This window comes from Coturnix japonica, chromosome 8 (assembly GCF_001577835.2).
Source record: "Coturnix japonica isolate 7356 chromosome 8, Coturnix japonica 2.1, whole genome shotgun sequence".
In the NCBI taxonomy this organism is placed as follows: Eukaryota; Metazoa; Chordata; class Aves; order Galliformes; family Phasianidae; genus Coturnix; species Coturnix japonica.
In genome coordinates, this window is record NC_029523.1 from 21,996,369 (window position 1) to 22,015,508 (window position 19,140).

Below are 19,140 nucleotides of genomic sequence, written 5' to 3' on the forward strand. Positions count from 1 at the left end.
GCTATCCATCTACTTCCTATAGTGCTGACAGAAGTTGCCCCTTTGAGACATGTGCTTGGTCTTTGACACCAAAGGTGTGCTAGTTTAAACTTAACACATTCTATGCTTTTAATTTCAGTTCTTCCATGAGAAGCTGTGTAGGAGCATCACTGAAGACCCTGTATGGTCCCTGCACAGGCTGCTGTCTACTTCTGCTCTAAAGGCAAGTGGGCATTACCTCTCACCGCACAGGTAAGTGAAATATACCTTTGTGATACAACTGAAATAACTCATCCTAAATGCACCTTGATAAAAGAAGCGTCAGAAAGTCAGTTTACCACCAGGAATTTTAAGTTAAAAATACCCATGTCAACATTTTATTAAGACAATCACTTACAGTTTGTAAAAAAAGAAAAAAACCAACAAATTCTAACATACATAAAAGCTTCGGGCCTGAAGAAGCAAGGAATTGAAAAAGCCTCCCCCCCATGTACGGACACGGCAGTACAAACTTCAGTTTGTTTTAGATTGGCTTAATCTTGAAGTGTAGTCCGATAAGGCTGAAGACTAGACACTTGAGGTCCTGGACCAGGTAGTAGAACACTCTCAAACCTTCTGGATCCCTGCAGCGCACAAGGGAAAGGAAGGGGGGAAAAAAAAGACTTGAGTTGTATGAGAGCAGTTTGTAGAATTAACCCATATGTAGATCTATGTATGCACAAAAAAAGCCTACAGCAGGATTTTTCAGGGGTTGTTGTTTGATGTAACATTCCTTCTTGTATTGATTGATAAAAACATGGAATACAGAACGTTTTGAGGTTTAAGTCTTGACAGTACGTGCATTTTTATCACTGTGAAGTAGCATTGCTTTGTACTTAGGAAACAAAAGAACCCAGTCTTTTCTGAAATACAGAACTCCTGGCTCTGTTAGAAACATGGATGGATGTACACAAGGCAGCGATGGTTTAGTTCAGACTCTGACTCCCTGAATGCATCTAACAGGTGTTCTTTAGTAAGCTTAGCTGCTCAGGGAATTTGATAATCAATCAAGCAATGGCATTAGGTTAATTATGCCAACAAGAGAGAGTACCTGTGTCTCCAGGAGCTGATCTGTAGTTTGAAACCACATAAAGTATAAGCATCAAATAATCAGCAGGTTGTAATATAGGCCACAGAAAGACAACAGCGACACAAGAGCAGAGTACGTACTTGGATTGATTTACATCGATGAGCGAACCGATTTTTGACGTGGTGAAGGAGATGTGCTCGTCACCAATCACTATTTCCAGCTCCTGCAAAGCAAAAGGTGATGCCATGTGGCAGCAGAGAAATCTAAGCGCTGTGGTGACAACTTTTACTTATTGCAGGGTATGAATGCACCGTGTGTGTGACTCACATGAGCTCACATATGTGAGCTCACATGTCACATATGTGGCAGCTGAACTGCCGTTTAGGGTTTGATTTAGCTCTCAATTGAATTGGATTAGTTCCCCTTCCTCTATGTGGTTCTGGCTTTGATATAAAGCCCAGTTATGCTTTTAATTGGTACATATAAGGACTTAGAGCGCCGAGGGAAGCAGCACCGACCTGTCGTCCCACCCTGTCCGGAGGGGGCCACAGCGCATCGTCCTCTTTGGTGATCTCGCTGTCGTCGATGATCCGTTTCAGCTCCTCCATCACACTCTTGTGCACGTAAGCCTGCAAGCAGCCCCTCAGTCCAACAGCCGCCCCTCAGTACAACAGCCGCCCCTCAGTACACCAGCTCCCTGCCGGCCCGCGACCCCCGCCTCCCCCCCTCACCTCTTTGCGGATCATGACGTCGTTCTTGTAGTTGCTGTTGTTGGCGTAGCGCAGTTTCCCTACGGAAGGAGCAGCGTTAAGGCCGCTGGGATCAGCCGCCCCCCGCCCCGCTCCCACCCCCCGCTCCGCTCACCGTCGGGCCGGAACTCGAACTCGAGGAACTCGTGCCCGAACTTCCCCTTGTGCCCCACGTAATACCGCAGGTAGAAGTCGCTCGCCATGGTCCCGCCGCTCCGCGCCGCTCCAGCATGCACCGCCACGGCGCGCACCGAACGCGTCACGGGGGGAGCGACGGAACCAGCCCGGCCTGTGCGCCACCATGTGGCCGGGAGGGCTACTGCAGCACGGCGCCTCACGGCCGCCATATTGCCCACGGCGCCATAGTGCCCCCTGGTTCATATTGCCATATGGTTCTGAGCAGCCACACGGTTTAACAATGATAGCACAAAGAAATGCTATTTTTTAACAATACTCTTTGCTTGAAGGTTGGCACGTTGGTTGGAGTTCTGCTGTGGGGCTAAATTAGCTATTTTTGCATCTGAAGAGTTGTGCATCCCTTTGCTATACTAAGTTGTAGATGAGAAGAGAGAATTCTGTTTTAGAAGTAAAACACGCTTGGATGGCAGATCTGAAGTGTAACAAGCTGCATGTTGTGTTTGTGTCAGCCACTGATTTCTTCCTGATCTCTTAGAGACAGCTGAGCCAGTAAAAGGTCTGAGTGCAGCACAGGGATGCGTGTGTACAGGGAGAATAAATTCCAGAAACCTGAAGGTAATGAGCATATTAACAGGTTTGCAAAACATTCTCTGGGTTCCCATTAACATTGTATGCTTGTTTTGTTTTGCATGTCGATTGCTTGTTATGCCAAATGGCATTTTCTAGGATCAGCCTGTGGAGAGAGCCTGTGGAGTATCATTTTAGAGCTGGTTGTATCCCAGCTATAACTGCTTTTGTCCTCTAGACCCCAGGTCTATATCCACCCCTGTACAACAGCAGGGTGTGTGGATTGCTGGGCTGTGTGGTCTTGGGCTCAGCTTACAGGGTGATTATTCACTGGTGGTACCTACAAAAGCTCCTGTGCTGAGGTTAAGAAAGGTGTGCACCTTGTTTTCCTCTGTGGGTACATAAAACTCTGTGCCACGTATTGGATTTTGGAAGAAGAAAAGAGTTTAAATGCTTGCCTAAGCACTATGTATCCTGCAGTGGAGTGAAAAAGGTCAGGCAATAACTCATGTTCGGAAGGAAGACTTCAGTACAATGGAATTGCTTTATTTAATGCTAACGAAAAGGTCACATCTTTTGGTTTTTATTCTCACGTAAAAGTGTAAAGTTGACGTGTGGTTGGTTTTTTTTTTTCCCCAATGGTTTTTCTATTCCAGTATTTGAGAAAAGATCATCTTCCTAGTGGACACTTGGTATTATATGGTCTATTAAATCTGGATTTCCCTTTCCTCTTTTTTTTTTTCTTTTCCCTCCTAACTTTGCTTTTGCCCATTCAACTCAGTTCCAGGTGGGTGCTCTGTCATACAGCCTCGTATTCCAGAGGTGTTTGAATCTCATTAATTGCCCAATTTGGGTTGTACAGACGTGACTGTCTTAGGCTAGCCTGATGTATGAACTTGAATGTCTTAGGCTAAACTTTCTCTCCTATGAAGAAAGGTTGAGGAAACTCAGCTTGTTCAGTGTGGAGAAGAAAAGGCTTCAGGGAGACCTCCTTGTGGCCTTGCAGTACTTGAAGGGAGCGTAACCTGAGACAGGGGAGGTTTAGGTTGGATCTTAGGAGGAAGTTTTCCCCTCAGAGGGTGGTGATTCACTGGAACAGGTTTCCAAGGAGGCTGTGGATGCCCCTGGATGTGCTGGATGTGGCTCTGGGCAGCCTGGGCTGCTGGTTGGCCTACGAAGAAAAGATAAAGACATTTTGCCAGTCTTGAACAATTTGAAAACTGAAGAGGTATAAAATCTGTTTTCACCACGTGTGGCTTTTCTGATTGCTAATACAAGATGTCTACATTTCCAAGTAATCTTTAGATTTAAGAGTACATCATAGTATGCAAGTTGGTGGGGAGAATACACAGAACCACAGAACAGTCTAGAAGCAAAATGCTCCTATACTTGAAGCTCCCTCTTTTTTCTTCTATTTTCCTCAGCTTATGCACACTTCCACCTGATTTCTCCTCTGCACAGAGGTAAGAATATCTACCTGTCATCTGCCCTGCAGACCAAGGCAGAGCATCACATCTGTGATAAAGTAGGGTCAGTTAAAACATTTAATGCAGATGTCCTTCTTTTCACTCGATTTCCCTGTTGCTTGGTAGTTTTCCTGTTGCTCGGTAGTTGTGTTCTCTAAAAGATAGGGAATGGAATGGTTTTTCAGGAAAGAATAAATGCATATTACAGGTGTTAGTGCAGCTGACTCAGTATGAAAGTAGCTTATAACCTTTATGGTAATCAGAGTAATCTGCTAGAACAGAAAGCTCATCAGAGACTCTGCTACAAGGGGCCATCAATAGTCAATAGTTACAATAGTCAAAGGCCTGGAATGTTTAGGTTTATGTTGTAATTCATTAATTCATAGTTCTGTGTGGTTTTAAAGTCTACAGAAGGATTCTGCATATAACAAATTTGCACACAACAACCAGCTAGGACAGCTTGCTTCTTGTTTCTGCCTGTTTCTACTTAACACAGCTGTTAGAAGTGCTATCCTGATTGCCTGTGTATGTCCTGTATTCTAAGAGGCAGCTCTGCAGTTGTAGGACTCTTGCTAAAAAACATTTAGCAGAATTGTTGCCTGACTTGTGCAACAAATGTGATGTGTCCTAGCAGCGGGTTATCTATTTTTAAAGAATAGATTTCTTTATTCACAAGAGCTTGCTGGTTTTTTTTACACATAAATAATTTGTTGCCTTAAAAAAGTGCAATGGATTTAAACACTGTATTTTTGTCAGCTCTCCTTTGTCTTATATTTTGTTGAAGCTGGAAAGAAGCAGCTGTTGTCCTTCTCACTGTAAGAATGGCTGAGGAGTGGAATTTTCTCTACATCTACTGCTTCAGCTCATCATTGGATCCATTTGTCTGACTTTAGATTTACTCCAGCAGCATTTGAGATAATTAAGGAGGAACTGAAAAAGCCTTTCTTCAGCATGCCCATCGGATCAGAGGTGTTAGCCCAGTGAGTGTCTGCAGGAAAGGTTTAATTTTAGGGTGCTGGTAGAAAAGAAGGCAGTCATCTTTGTTCTTCCTGTCTTGTCATAGCAGCGTAACGTGATGGCTCTAGGAGCCAGCCTGCCTTTTCATCAGGAATTACCACACACTTCTTTGCATGCTCTTGCTGAACAGAGTGAATGCCAGCACAATAATTACATGCGAGTTCAATTCTCAAACTGCCTAATATTTTTGCCTTTTACTGCGTAACAGAATTAACGATGGGGTGCCAAAGCTGTCATGAATTCAAGGATTTCAAAAGTTATCCTGTATGTATTTTCTTCTTAGTTGCTTGCATTTCTTCTGTCAGCAGCACCTTTGTGAGGTTAAAGTTTGTTCTTAGAAGATTAACAAATAAATGTCAGCTGTGTTGTTCCCCTCCCACTGCTCATATCCAGCTGCCTTTCCTTTCTTCCTAATTGCCAGTGGTCTCACTCACATGCCCTGCGCTTTCTTTATTAGTCCCTCTCTCAGTCTCCCTGGAAGGATGTGTTATTTTTGATTGTCATTTAGACTACTTTTGTTTGTTTCATAGAAGTTAAATATGAGAAGAAATACTCGATACCTGCTGCTGCACAGATAGAGGTAAGTAGACAACGTTAACGTGACATAAGATTGGTGTTAGACAGCAGAATTATTGTTTGATTTGGAAAGGGTGACTTTCTTGTGTTAGAGCTTCATTGCTGCTGAAGAAAGCAAAAGATGCCTAGAATCTTTTTCAGCAGATCAATAGAAATCACGTTGCTTACTCTTCTGAGAAAAGACAGTAGCCAGTACTGGGTGAATGCAGTCTGATATCCTCGCTGCTCTTTGGATTGGGTGATGTAGATGTTCTGATAAGTGCGATGTGTTGATTTTTCTTAGAGGAGAAAATGTTAATCAAAATGGGGCTGCAGCTTTCTCATCTGCAGAAGCAGCCCGAAGTGCTCCAGTTCACTACTACTTGTGAGGGTAGAGCATGCTCTAGGAAGGAGCTGTTAAATGAAGGCTAATGGTGTTTTCTAGACTTTGTATCACTAATAGCTGTTGGTGCTTTTGTAAAATGAATTTGTGATACACAAATCTGTGTATCATGTTGCCTCTGTTAGGATTTTGCTTTGAATCGACCATCTGAAATTCACAAGCTTTTAAGCCTGTAGATTAAAAGGTTCTGCTTCAGGTTTTAGGGTTAAACTGAGCCTCATGTGGGTAGCAGCGTGTAGGTCCCTCAGGAAAGATGGAGATAAGTGTGTCAAATAACTGCATAAATCATTATGAAGTTCACTGAAAATTCCACTGCATATTTAAAACACTAACTCCTGCAAAATATCAATCCCGTGCTGTTGCCTCTAAACATCCAGCGTTCTGCAAGATGAATTGTGCTTGTCCTCTCTTGTATTGTTTTCACTCAATGCAACTTCTCAGCAGCATGTTGTTGTTTCTCAGTTGTTGACTTTCTGTTTTCAAATGTTTCTGCACTGAAATAGGTTTATTTTTGATTGCAGTGAGGCTTGCCAGGGCATTGTAATGGGGCAGTTAAGAAGGCAGGCAGTTTCTAGGGCATTCTATAGAATCTTTTCTCAGTCTGCAGTCTGGATCAGGTTTGCACAATCATACTGAAGGCTGTTGAAGAGCAGAACTTAGCCTGGTCCCCATTAAGCATCACCTGTGTGTGTGTTGGGCTCTGTAGAGGCAGGTCTGTGTATTACTGCCACCTGTGTTGCTGCTCTCAGCTGCTGTGGTCACACTCATAGCAACCAAACCTTCAAATAAAACACCAGCAAATGTGGCAGGAAGCATTAAGCTTAACGGTTTGGGTGGGCTCTTTGTTTGCCTTGTTTTTTTGCCTTTGCTTTACTTCTGTTTAAATTGAGCTTATCTACCTGCATCTTCCATGGCTTCTTTTCTTTCTCTCATGTTATGAGTGAGCGAGGTTACAAATGCCCAAGCTATAAATTATATTGGAGAATCATTTCTTTACTTTTTCCTTTCTTTCTCCCCACCCTCACAAAGCAGAACAGGGCAGAACTTGTTATCACCTCCCAGAGCCTTGGGAATTGGTGGATTTCTGGCAAGGGCACTGAAATATGGCATTTGAACCCTTCCTGAATATTGTGGAGAATACAAGGATGAATGAATAATTCTCTTTGCTGAAGCTAAGCTGACTTTATTGTTGCCTAGGAATCAAAGGGCCTTATACATTATGTTCTTGTGTGAGCATCCTGCACAGTTCCCCTTCAATTGCATTCTTCCTGAAGAAGTGAACTGAAATTGATTGAAGATATTTAAGTTACATGACTTTGCTCCAGAAAGCTTCTGGTTGTTCTGTTAATTTAAATAGCAATGCATTTTAAAGGGAGGGGAACCACAGCAGCGCTTGATTGTGTAGTCTGCTTTGGCTGAGATGTGAGCAGGTGTTTGATACTTGGCTGTGTGTTAGCAGGGAGCATGTTAGAGATTTGAGTTGTTTGTATGATCTGTGGTAGTTTGATTGCTCTGAATTGCAGCTGCACAATGCAGAACTGATCTGCATGGCTGCTGTGCAGAGAGTGAACTGGATTTAATGATAGCACAGTTACTGTGCACGAGACCTTCCAGGTCCTTGATGCAACTGCAGCCTACATTATTTTGTGTTTATTTTCAGTCTGGATATCTTGCTTTTTCATATCCCATCCACTTCAGTCCTGATATTGTCACATTCCTTACCCTTTCGCCCCCTCAGCTAATTCAGGGTAGTCTTTCTACCTGTGAAGTGAATACCAAAAGTGTGCCTGCTTTCTACATTGAAGATGCAATGGGAAACCAGAAATCATTGGCTTGTTGTTTTGTATGTAATTTACTGAGTAATTAAGGCTGGAGCTTATGCAGGGTGGGTTTGTTGGTCTTTTTTTAGACAGGAGGGAGGGGTTCAAGTGAATGTGTCCTCACTTCATTGCTTGTGGTCAGATGTGACCTTTCCTTGCAAAACTGGAATTGTATGATCCGTGGCTGGATCTTCCTTGGCTGCAGGGCCTGGAATATTTGGGGTATGGTGAAACTGCTGTTGTGAACAGGAGTGCATCTGGAATAAATTGGAGCTGTATTTCAGATGCACATGGAGAAGCCTTCTTTCACTTCCCTGTGAAATGAAGAAATGCTTGAATGTTCTCTGTCAGAAGGTTTAACTCCCCTTCAGATGTTTGTGTTTTGGTTTGTTGGCTTCCTGATCATAGTCATTTATACTTCATTGATACCAGAAATTGTATCTCATCATCAACCCCTGTAATAGTGTAGCTGAAAGTACATGGCACTACACTGTAATCAAGGACAGCATGATCAGTGCTTCCATTATTTATCCACTTCTACAGGTGGGGCTGTGTCCTATCTGTGCACTGGCATGCATTCATGTCTGTGTTTATCTGTTATTTAGAGTCTGGTGTTGATGGTTTGAAGAGTTTTCCTCTAATGTGTTGGTGCCTTTGTATATAAAAACTGATTAAGGACTGCTTCTGTAAACTGATAGTATAACTGAAAGAGGAAGAACAATGTTCTGCATCTAGTGGTTGTTCAGGTGAAAGTGGTGATACATAAAGACATTGGTGCTGATTTGTATCTGTGTAATGGACTGGCAGTGATAGGTAAGGCAAAGCAACTACCTTAATGGTCCCTGTCCCTGCCCTGTGTTTTCCTCTGCTTGTCTGCAGAGACAAAGTAGGCATTCACAACGACAGTCTGTCAGTGTTTTTTATTGAATAGTTCTTCAATGACCAAATGAAAAAAATATATATGTATTTTAGACCTGGGGATCTACGGACTGATGTGCCTCAACTTTGTGCCTGGGAAGGTCATGGAGCAGATCCTTCTACAATCTGTGTTTAGGCGCATATGAGATGAAGAGGTGATTTGAGACAGCCTGCATGGCTTCACCAAGGGCAGGTCCTGCATGACCAGTCTGGTGGCCTTCTACGGTGGAGTGGTGGCTTTGGTGGATGGGGGAAGGGAGATGGGTGTCATCTACTTGGATTTCTGCAAAGCCTTTGACACGGTCCCTCACCACATCCTTAAGTTAGAGAAGTACAGACTATTCAGTGGATTAGGAATTGGCTGTTTGGATGCAGCCAAAGGGTTGTGATTAATGATTCTGTGTCAGGGTGGAGGCTGGTTACAGGTTGTCTCTCAGGGGTTGGTCTTGGGACTGGGTGATAATCAGAAAGCTGGAGCACCTCTCCTTTGAGGAAAGGCTGAGGGAACTGGGCTTGTTTAGCTTGGAGAAGGCACAGGGGAGACCTCATTGTGGCCTTCCATGCTTGCAGGGAGCATTTAAACAGGAAGTGGGAATGGCTGTTGGTGAGGGTGGACAGTGATAGTACAAGGGGGAATGGTCTTAAACCCGAGATGGGGGAGATTTAGGTTGGATATTAGGAGGAAGTTTTTCACCCAGAGGGTGGTGATTCACTGGAACAGGTTGCCCAAGGAGGCTGTGGATGCTCTATCCCTTCATTCAAGGCCAGGCTGGATGTGGCTCTGGGCAGCCTGGGCTGGTGACTGGTGACCCTGCACACAGCAGCAGGGCTGGAACCAGATGATCATTGTGGTCCTTTTCAACCCAGGCCATTCTGTAATTAATTCTATGATTCTTTCAGCTCTGTGCCAACGGGGGAATAAATGTTTGAAAGTAAATTGCTAATGAATCCCTTGTCTGGCAGACTCAGAAGATAAAAACCCGGTGTGTATGATTTACTCAGTGAACTGGCAGGGGAGTGCCCTGGGTTGGAGATCTGTGTTCCACAGTGGGGCTCCATCCTGGTGTGAGGAACTTCTTAAAGACCATCCTTATGAGCCGTGGAATGCAGCACTTCCCTTGCTTGCTCTATTTATGGTGGGTGGGTGTATTTAGGAGCAGAAAATCCATTTACCTCATAAAGCAGTATTTGCATTGCACTTTAACCAGCTTCAGGATGCTTGTTATATATGCTCTCCACCCTGTCACAGCCTTATAGTTCTTTTCCCAAGTCTTGTTGCTGAGAGGTCAGTGTATCTTTTTTTTTTTCCTTTTACCAGGTCCTGATGTGCTTGCTGAGGAATCCTCGGAAACACAGCATCCAAGTTGAAACCTCTGTTATTGTCATCAGGATAATTCACAACGAATGTCAAACTTTGGCTGCCAACAGCTGTGTGAAGCTGGCACTCAAGGATACCTTTGTTAACCTGTGTGCTGTTCCCAGGGCATCCAAAACCACCACAGCTGCCTCTGAAGTGCTCCTGTTGTAGCTGTTTGGGCACCAGGACCAGCAAAGTAAGTGTGTTTTGTTATTAACTGCTTTGAGTTGGCCAGTGTGTTATTGTGCAGATTGACTGTGTTACCCCTCTGAATGGTGAGTTGGGTATCCAATATATTTAGTTAAGACAGCTGTTAGAGGAGGCATAGCTTAGTGTGACAGGCTTGGGACTCTCATAGGAGGCTGTGTCATTTTTCTTAGCACCTTCTGTAAAATCATATAGAAAATATGCCTTGGACATAAAATCATACAGAGTCATAGAAGTGTTGGGTAGGAAGGGACCTTAAAACCTAACCTAGTTCCAACCTGGAACCCACTTCACTTTTAACAACGGAGAGTTAAGGAAAAGGCAGACCAAGATGCGATAGAGTACCAGGCCTAAGAGACAGCATTTGAAGTACTAAAATGTAATTAGTTCAGTAGGCTCAGATTAAAAACAAACAAACAAATCTTTCTATAGAAACAGTGCACTGTTTTACAAATGTATTCATTTGGTTTGCAGTGATCCTTATGCATGTAAGTACAGCACGTGTTACACAGCAGATCCCTCCCCAACCCTCCCTGGTCCTTTCATCCATACCAAAAACTGAAACACAAAAGGCACCGAGCAAGAACTTACTTTAACAGAACTTCAACATGACGAGACAGATCAGAAGTGATTACAATGTTAAATATCATCCTAACAACCTGAACCGTTATTTAAAATAACTTCTTTAAAAAAACCGAACATTGGCGCTTAGTTGAAATCATCACTGCACATTGAGTTCATTTACAAAAAGCCGCAGCCTTTTTTACATGGTTTGTACAGGTTTGTCTGTGTGTGCTCTTAGAAAAGTATCAAAACTGTAGAACTTCCAAATATATTTACATGTGTTTTAGTTACAGTGTTACCACATACATACAGCCTCCTCTCAGTTCTTCTTCATGCACACAGTGCATGGATTTGCAGACACGGAGCTTCAGACCTTGGAAGGGTAACTGGGTATCTCAGTCACTCCTTTACTGCATTAAAATCTGGAATTGGAACAGAAGGGTGCTCGATTCTTTAGATGTTGTCTACAAAGGCTGTGAAGTGAGTAGCTTGAGTGTAAGTAGGGGAGCGCTACACTTGGTTGTTAGATACCTTGTTCCTTTCTTAGTTGAGAATCCAAGTAAATCCAAGTAAAAAATGGTTTATTCTGCTTGTATATAAAAGCTGTAATTGATTTCCTCAGCTTCTCATGCACTTCAGTCCAGTGTGTGGTGGCAGTTGAGTACATCCACTTCCTGGGAATCTCATAGTGTGAGATAAGAAAAAACCAGTGGGTCTTCTAACTATCCAGCCAGACAGTATTGCTACCCTGTGCTTACACCAACAAGGAGGGGGAAACTGGACAGTTATCTCTGCTGGATGGAACAGGAGAACACCAGCTGGGAGAAGGCCTTGCTTTTTGCCTCGATGCCTGAACTTGCCCTTTGAGGTGGAGGATTATCACCTGCTGTGGCCTGATAGGAAACTTTGTGAACCTGAGAGCAGAGCTTTACACTGCTGTTTGCCATTTCAGTGCACAGACCTTAAATAAGCTACTGGAACTGGGAGGCGGGGGATGGAACGAGAGGGAGAAGTATCTATGTAGGAAAGGGAAGCTAGTATAGCAAGAGAGAGGTTGTTCTTGATTTCTCCTTTCTAAAGCAGTATCCTGGAATCCCAGGCTAGCACAGATGTGATGATCTTAAGCAGGAGAAGCCTGTTTAAAAATATGTGTATATCTTTTCCTGCCATCAAAGGAGTGAATTTAAGAGCACCTGGACTCCTTGCTGCAGAAATAGGCAGGATTATGTCAACTATTTTGATCTTAACTGTGTTTGGTTCCTTGTAATTCTTAGGACAGATAGTGCATATTTAGACTCATTGTACTACATTGATGGTAACACTGTGCTATTGAGGTCTGTAGGAAAGAGAAACAAAGTTTGGGAACCATAGAGAATGAAAGGCAGTTACTATCAGACTGGAAAGCTTTCAACTTCTTTTTCCTGTGATGTTTTATTTTCTTCAGATGCCTTTGAATTCTAGGAATCAGCTATAGGTACAGCTGTGATTTCTGAACCTTGTCTTGTGCTCTGTGTTATGCCAGATGTATTACGGTGCAGGCATTCACTCTGATGACAGCTGCTGCACTTCAATGAATTCTACAAATGGTGAATGAACTAAAGACACTGTCCCACAGTATCTCATAAATTGAGTCTTAATGAAGAAGGGAGTAGGGAAAAGGATCCATGAGGTAAGGGATCACCTTTTGTTACTGTGGGACTGTTTCCTGATGAGCCTGAGTGCTCACTTCAGTATCTGAATGTGCCTCAACTTTTGGTTCTGCTAATTCTAAATGTGTGTGAGAGGTGCAGGATGCCTAGTAGGGAAAACATTCAGATAGATAGAAGAAAACAAAGAAATAGGCTAAATCAGATTTGTACCAACCTGTAAAAAGCAACAGTACAGAATGAAAAATGTGGTCACTGTAGGAGCTCCTCCTGCCTGAAATGCTGTTAGCAACAGCTCTTCAGCTCAGAGCAGTGCAGGCAAATCTGGCTAAACTGGAGAGGATGAAAGCAACCCTTGCAAGCCACTTTGGGAATCAGAAGCCCTGTTTGTTATGGCTGTCATTGATCGGCTATCTTACAGTACAGCTGTTTCTTACTTTGTGTCTTTAGATTTGAAAGCAAACTTTAAACACCTGGTAAAAATTCAATTATCCCTAATTTTCATAAACATAGCCCAGTAGTTTTAAAATATATGTATATATTTATATATATGTATATATTTATATGCCTATATATCTATCTAGACTAGATAGATATATACACAGATAATCTATGCACAGCAAGCCAAACATACAAAAAATAAATACTCTCACCCCTCTACTATATTTACAGATCAGATCTTATAATCCAGCTTTTGTTAATAAATATTTCTAAACAGTCTGTACAGATTTTATTTTACTTATGTTGATGGATAGCCACAAAGCATATTCAGTATATTTACAAAATATCTATAAATATAGTCTTAAAATAAAGCAGTAGCTACTGAACCGTCAGCCTGCTGGTTATGTACATTGAGTTAGTAGCTCAGCAGTTGCTTATTGACTATCACAAATGGGTAGTGCAACAAGTTATACATACAAAACTCTCACATCCTTTGGATGTTTGCAGTTCATTATAACTCTGTGGTTACCCTTCTGCAACATAAATAATGATTCAAACAAAGAAGCAGGTTTTGTGATCCAAAGAAAGTTTGTTCGGTGCATTCTGGCTGGAGCAGCAGCTTCATCCTTATGGCAGCCCATCGTCTTCTAAGCTCAGAGCTACGCGCTGTGAAGGAAGAAAAGCAAACTTGAGGAGAAAATCTGACTTGTATATTTTGATACATGAACAACAGTATCACAGAATTTTTTCCAAGCTGTATTTCCTATTAAAAATCAATTTGCTGCCCTAATGTAATGGTGACAAATATTATTTCATGTACTGTTTTTTTCTCCTAAATGAGGTATCTCCCTCAAGTTTTACTACAGAGACACTGGATGGTGCATTGTCCTTGTATGTTACAGGGATAGAATTCCTTGTAAGGGCTGACATATTTCTAGGTCATCTTCAGGTACCATAAAGCATTAATTAAGATCTTTTTCTCTTTTAAAAATACAAAGCAGTTATTACTGCCAGTTGCTCCATCTCACGAGGGCTGCTGCTTGGAAGGAAGCTCCAATGCAGACAAGCTGCCACACAGAACTATTTCTCCTTTTTTCTGCATACAAAGGACTTGCTAATGAAGTGAGTATTTTGTTTTAGTAAAGATTGACGTTGCCTAGACAAATTTCCTTAACTTCATACAAAACCTCATCTGCTTCTCCTTGCGAGAAATCTGACTTTTGCAATGTTTTATTACATAAAAAATACAATTTCTCCTTGGTTTGTACAGAAACCTGAGTTACCCTTAAAATAGTTCAGGTACCTGGTAGCAGTCTGAGCAACATGGAACCTTTAAGAAGGTAAGTAATCAGTTGTCACATACTGAGCTCTTGAGATGGAAAGACAGCCAGCATAAGGCAGACTGTGTGTACTGATCAGAAGAGTTGCTCTTCCTTTAAACATTATCCTATTATGTGTGTATATATATATATATATATATATATATATATATATATATACACACACCACTATCTTTTAAGACAAGTTTAGTCTTCTACCTATTCCATGATTACTGAATTGAATTAATAATGTCAAATATCTCCACATGATTCACTGTAAGCCAGATTCTCAGGAAAATGAATCTGTGTCAGCAGGTTCCTCAGGTACTTACTGCAGGGTAAACGTGTCCAATTTGGGCTGTTCGGCCAATGTGGATTTCATCTTCATCTTCTTCTTCCGTTGTCTTCCTGTATACCGGATTATCAAAATTCATGCTTTTAGTGTTCTTCCGTTTCCAGTTTCTCCAGATGAGGTATCCCCCCATGCACAGCAAGCCAAGAACCACTGATGAAAGGAGAAAGTGTTGTTAGTCAGTTTTGCAGAGAGAGCAGGAATGTGCTGACATGTTCCTATGTAAGTGTCTATCCTCCACAACTGCTTCAGACTCATTTTAGCAGTTCCTCTACTCTCTCCCACCCCCTAATATTGAGAGTCAGAAAACTTTATTTACACTATTTCAGTACGATTGATCTCCTTCAGTGCTGAAATCAAATCAGCTTACCAACAGGAATGACAATTCCAACAACAGCCGCTGTCACAGTTGAATCAAAGCCTTGGCCATTATTTGAATCTGTAATTACAGAAATAGGATGGATCATTTCACTTGTTCACGGGTTTTAAAGCTGTAGCTAAAGAATGCTTTGTATCAGTAAGCTGTTCTGCCCATCACAAAGTATTTGTTACCAAAGAGCTCATAGAAAGTTTTGGAATGAAATAATCAGGGAGAAGAATAAAAAGAGATACATGTGCACATAACTCTGGGCTGGGTTGCGCTGAGCTGTCTCTTAGGAATGCAATGCTTGCTATATGTGCACATGCATGTATGTATATCTATGTTATGTACAGCTATGGAGCTGGTCACCATGTATGTCAGTGGTTGCTGCAGCCTGCTACAGCATGCAAGAGTAACCTCAAAATGTTTGCTCTGAGCTCTAATAACGGGATCAGCACAGAAAATCTTTGTGTTAAAGTAGCTGGAATAGAGAGGAGGGAAACTAACTCTAGTTTGTCTTCTGATGCATCAATTTGTGGAACTTAAAGGCAATTTATCCTTTCAAATAATTCCCCTTGGCAGACTGTTCTATTACAAGGTTATTTACCTAACAACAGGCCAGACTATTTCAAACATAAACACTTAAGCCATAGAAGCTAAGTAAGTTCTTTAAGTTAATTATGGCATTTGAAAGGAAATTTGCACAAACAGGACTTAAAAGAATGAATTTCATAAACTGGATTCTATTTTTCCCCATGCACTACAAAGTGAGTTCACTGATGGCTTCACATAGACATCATAGTCAAATTGGGATGGCTTAGTTTTGCTTTCCAAGTGCAGTTAAAACAGCCTGTTCTGCTTACTGATATAGTTTTTGGTTTTGGGTTATTGTTTTTTTTTTTTGCAATATTTTAATCTATCACTCTTTCAAAGCAATCTGGATCTGCTTGAGGTCTTCAAGGACAATCCTGAAGAGTAAATTCTTCTCTTAGACACATAGCACAGCCATGCAAAGCAGCAGCAGCTTGACCTGGACTGGTATGAATTTTATAGGGTGTTTCTCTAGAGTCAGCTTTACATGCATGGGATGAAAGCCTGACATGAGTGCCCTAAATCCCCAGCAACTGGAATCACATCACCTATCAGAACATCAGCATCTGCATACAGGATACCTAATTTCTCCTGCTATGCAAGACGATGTGCCTACATAGGACCTTTCATAGCTCAGCTGTTAGAGGTACTCTTGAATTTTTCTGGCAATCTATAAATTGATAAAGAAAATAAGAATCTCATTCACTTACAGTGCTGTGACAAGTTGCTGTTTTCGGTGGTCATCTCAGAATCTATGAGGAGGGATGTGGTTGAATGAGAACTCAGGGTGGCAGCTGTGGCTTCTGATACAGCTCTGGGGATGATGGCGGTGCTGTTGGTGGTGCTGCCAGTCGCAGTCACAGTGGAGGCAGTGGCAGGATGAGATGTAGTGGTTTCTACAATCACAGCGGTAGGTGGAGTAGTTGGAAGCTCTGAAAAGCAAAAGCAGTAAGTTATCAAATCACAAATGGTGATATAAGTGTGGGGCGGATTGTGATGCTTGCTGGTTAGAAGTAGAAATCAAATCTCAGTTCTACTTGCCAAGCACAGAACTGATCAAACTTCAGTTAATGAACAGTAGTGAAGTTCTCTGTCTGGAAGCTGGTTAAGAAATTAAAATACTCATTTTTTGAGCAGGTACTGAATTTGTGACAGGAACTGTCTACATGTTAGAGAAGATTATATTGTAACCAGCGGTCTCTTTAGCAATGACTGTGGCCCTTCCAATACCTAGAGAGCACTAACATGGCAAATGGATACCATTTACCGACCATTCCCATTTTCAGTCCTAGGGATCATCCCTTTCTTCCTCTTTCCCCTCTGTTTTTTCCTGATGATGCTTTCAAAAAATACAGGTTTTTAATAAAGAATAGTGCAATGCTTTGTTCAGAAGTCAGAATACATGTGGAATTCCAAAGCTAATGTATGTGTTCCACCATCAGGAACTCTCTTTTTTCACCATTAAGTATGGTTTTATTGGGACAGCACAACAATGATGTGATTGTATTTACCTTTATAGCATTTTTTCATGTCAGGACCCAGCCACATGTTGTCAGGACAGGCACACGTGTACTTGGGGGAATGGGGAGAGATGTGGGGAGCAGGAAGACACAAATACTCGCAGCCTCCATTTGGCTGGGGGCCGAGCTCACAGGAGTCTGGAGCTATTCAAAGACAGAAAAAAAGGCAAGTTACTTTTTTTTCCCCTCAGCAAAGGACTATTAAGCCAGAGGGACTCTCTTCAGCTCCCTACCTTGATCAATTGCCCTCCTTAATCATCTTTACAGTTTGGAGTAAAACCTCATGTTCTACTATAAAAACTGTGAGGAGAGATTAGCGAATAAAAAATTAACAGCTTCATGCAACTGTAGTTGCCTTAGTAATAATGCACTCATTCACAAGCCAGTGGTTCAGACACTGCACAGTAAAGATGGTATCTGAATGGCTTGTTGATTGCCACTAATAATTATGTAGAACATTCACAGACTGATGCTGCTGAGTGAGGAGAGCATCCATACATGCTCACAGCAACAGCAGATGGACACAAGCCATGTGCTCCTCACTGAGCTTTCTCAGTTCTGCTGGGTCAGAAGCTGGCTTCCTTGTGTTGTTAAGCAGTTCTTTCTGTTATTTGCTCAGTGCTGAGTGCTATTCCCCACATGCTCACCTTGCTGTGACACTTCCAGTCTGCAGTACAGCCCAAATATGTAATGAATGGAAAGGATCACAGTAATGAGAGTAACTCTGTTATTAAAGATGCTAATTAAACAGCTATTAACAAGCAGCAGATTTTTCAGGTACTGATGTAGAATTAATTACGCAGGAACTTCAAACATCAGGCATTGATTTCACATTATTACCTGTGCCTTTTCTCTCATCAGAAACCATCAGGAAGTGTTTCATTTAGTAGTTCAAATAAATCTAATTTAAGGCCATGAGACCCCGAGGACGTGTCTTACCTTTGGGCTGCTTTAATTCATGAAATACAACGATATCGTGAGGATTATTGAGATTTTCTGCTAACACAGAGATGTCCAAGCCACTCAGCCTGTTGGCACTGAAGATCGCTTCATTCTCCAGGTCAGTCCAGAACACTCTGTCCTGCAGGAAATACACAGGATTTCTGACCTGACCCTGCTCAGTTCCAATTCAAGTTGGACTTTGAATGCCAGATCCCCAGCTCAGCAATGCACTGGTGCACAGTGACTGCAGGGGGAGCCCTGCGAGTGCCTGGCACACACACTGCCCACTGGAGCCTTCAGACTCCTGCCACAGGTGAAAATGTTTGAGGACACTTGTGCAGATGCTGGGATGGCCAGAGGACAGTGCAAGCAATCAACCTCCCAGAACTACAGGGCCATCCTCCCTTGAGGATTCTGTTAGCACTGGAAAGTGCAACACAAGGATGCATGTGAATCAAAAATGCTGGGAAAGGCACAGTGCTCAACAGTGCACTGGGCAGCTGCCCGAGCCCCTGCAGCTCCCCTCAAAGCCTGACTCATCAGAAGGCAGTCACAGGGTGACTGCAGTGACACTCAGTGAGTGGCTGCCCCACTACTGATCACAGTAAGTGGTTTCTCCTGTCCCTTGCTAACAGTTTCAGCCTTTGCATGGGCGGTTGGCTCAGTTCACCTCAAGGGAAAGCCATGACTATTTTGCAGTCACATGGGAGTCATAACTGAGCACTGCCTGCCCCTCATGGATTCACTTATAGTACATTAGGTAAAAGCGTGAGGCAACGCATCGCTCCTGATTAAAAGCTTTAGAAAACTATTTTCCCTGCTGAACCCACACCAGGTTAATCGGTTTCTATAGCAGCAAACGCCCTCACTCAGCTTTCTGCTCCGTGCAAAAGGCAAAGCTTTCAATCAAGGAGAGCTTTGAGACCTCTTGCAGTCTCCAGTCCGTTCTCACCCGATCTCGATTCTTACCTCAAACACTGCTAAGCCGAAAGGATGGCTCAGATCATCAACAGAAGAGATTAGAACTTTTCTGTTGCTGCCATTGAAATCAATGCAGGAGAGTGAATGCAATTTGGAGTCCACCCAGTAGAGACGCTGATTCAGCAAATCTGAGAAGTAAAAACACAATGAAGCAAAATTACACACAGCTTCTGCAATT

The 19,140-nt window shown here is 42.4% G+C and overlaps 2 protein-coding genes and 1 long non-coding RNA gene across 4 annotated transcripts in view; 1 reads left to right on the top strand and 2 right to left on the bottom strand.

The window, feature by feature from the left end:
- Window positions 1-326: 326 nt before the first annotated feature.
- On the bottom strand, window positions 327-2,058 carry MAGOH (mago homolog, exon junction complex subunit). The gene is made up of 5 exons (XM_015870610.1): window positions 1,913-2,058; window positions 1,780-1,838; window positions 1,567-1,677; window positions 1,189-1,271; window positions 327-602 (listed from the first exon to the last, which is right to left on the bottom strand). The coding sequence occupies exons 1-5, from the start codon at window positions 1,998-2,000 to the stop codon at window positions 503-505; spliced, it is 441 nt and encodes a 146-aa protein (XP_015726096.1). The 5' UTR covers window positions 2,001-2,058; the 3' UTR covers window positions 327-502.
- Window positions 2,059-3,607: 1,549 nt separating this feature from the next.
- LOC107317661 lies at window positions 3,608-10,932 on the top strand. Its single transcript, XR_004308149.1, has 3 exons — window positions 3,608-4,948; window positions 5,516-5,565; window positions 10,000-10,932. It is a non-coding gene; the product is annotated as an uncharacterized LOC107317661 (long non-coding RNA).
- Window positions 10,821-19,140, bottom strand: part of LRP8 (LDL receptor related protein 8) — a 132,317-nt gene continuing 123,997 nt past the window's right edge. For both annotated transcript variants that reach the window (XM_015870590.2, XM_015870589.2), the window contains 7 exons: window positions 18,951-19,090; window positions 17,979-18,120; window positions 17,031-17,183; window positions 16,230-16,451; window positions 14,938-15,006; window positions 14,548-14,720; window positions 10,821-13,562 (listed from right to left, as the gene is read on the bottom strand). In XM_015870590.2, coding sequence (XP_015726076.1) covers window positions 13,524-13,562; window positions 14,548-14,720; window positions 14,938-15,006; window positions 16,230-16,451; window positions 17,031-17,183; window positions 17,979-18,120; window positions 18,951-19,090 — 938 coding nt within the window. In that variant the 3' untranslated portion in view covers window positions 10,821-13,523. The remainder of the gene's footprint in view (window positions 13,563-14,547; window positions 14,721-14,937; window positions 15,007-16,229; window positions 16,452-17,030; window positions 17,184-17,978; window positions 18,121-18,950; window positions 19,091-19,140) is intronic.

Excerpts from the sequence above, each read along its gene's own strand:
- MAGOH (XM_015870610.1), bottom strand. The coding sequence starts at position 2,000 with ATGGCGAGCGACTTCTACCTGCGGTATTACGTGGGGCACAAGGGGAAG. Across the intron at positions 1,272-1,566 it reads CGGACAGGGTGGGACGACAG|GAGCTGGAAATAGTGATTGG; the intron begins GTCGGTGCTGCT and ends TTTGCTTTGCAG. Across the intron at positions 603-1,188 it reads ATCGATGTAAATCAATCCAA|GGATCCAGAAGGTTTGAGAG; the intron begins GTACGTACTCTG and ends TGTGCGCTGCAG.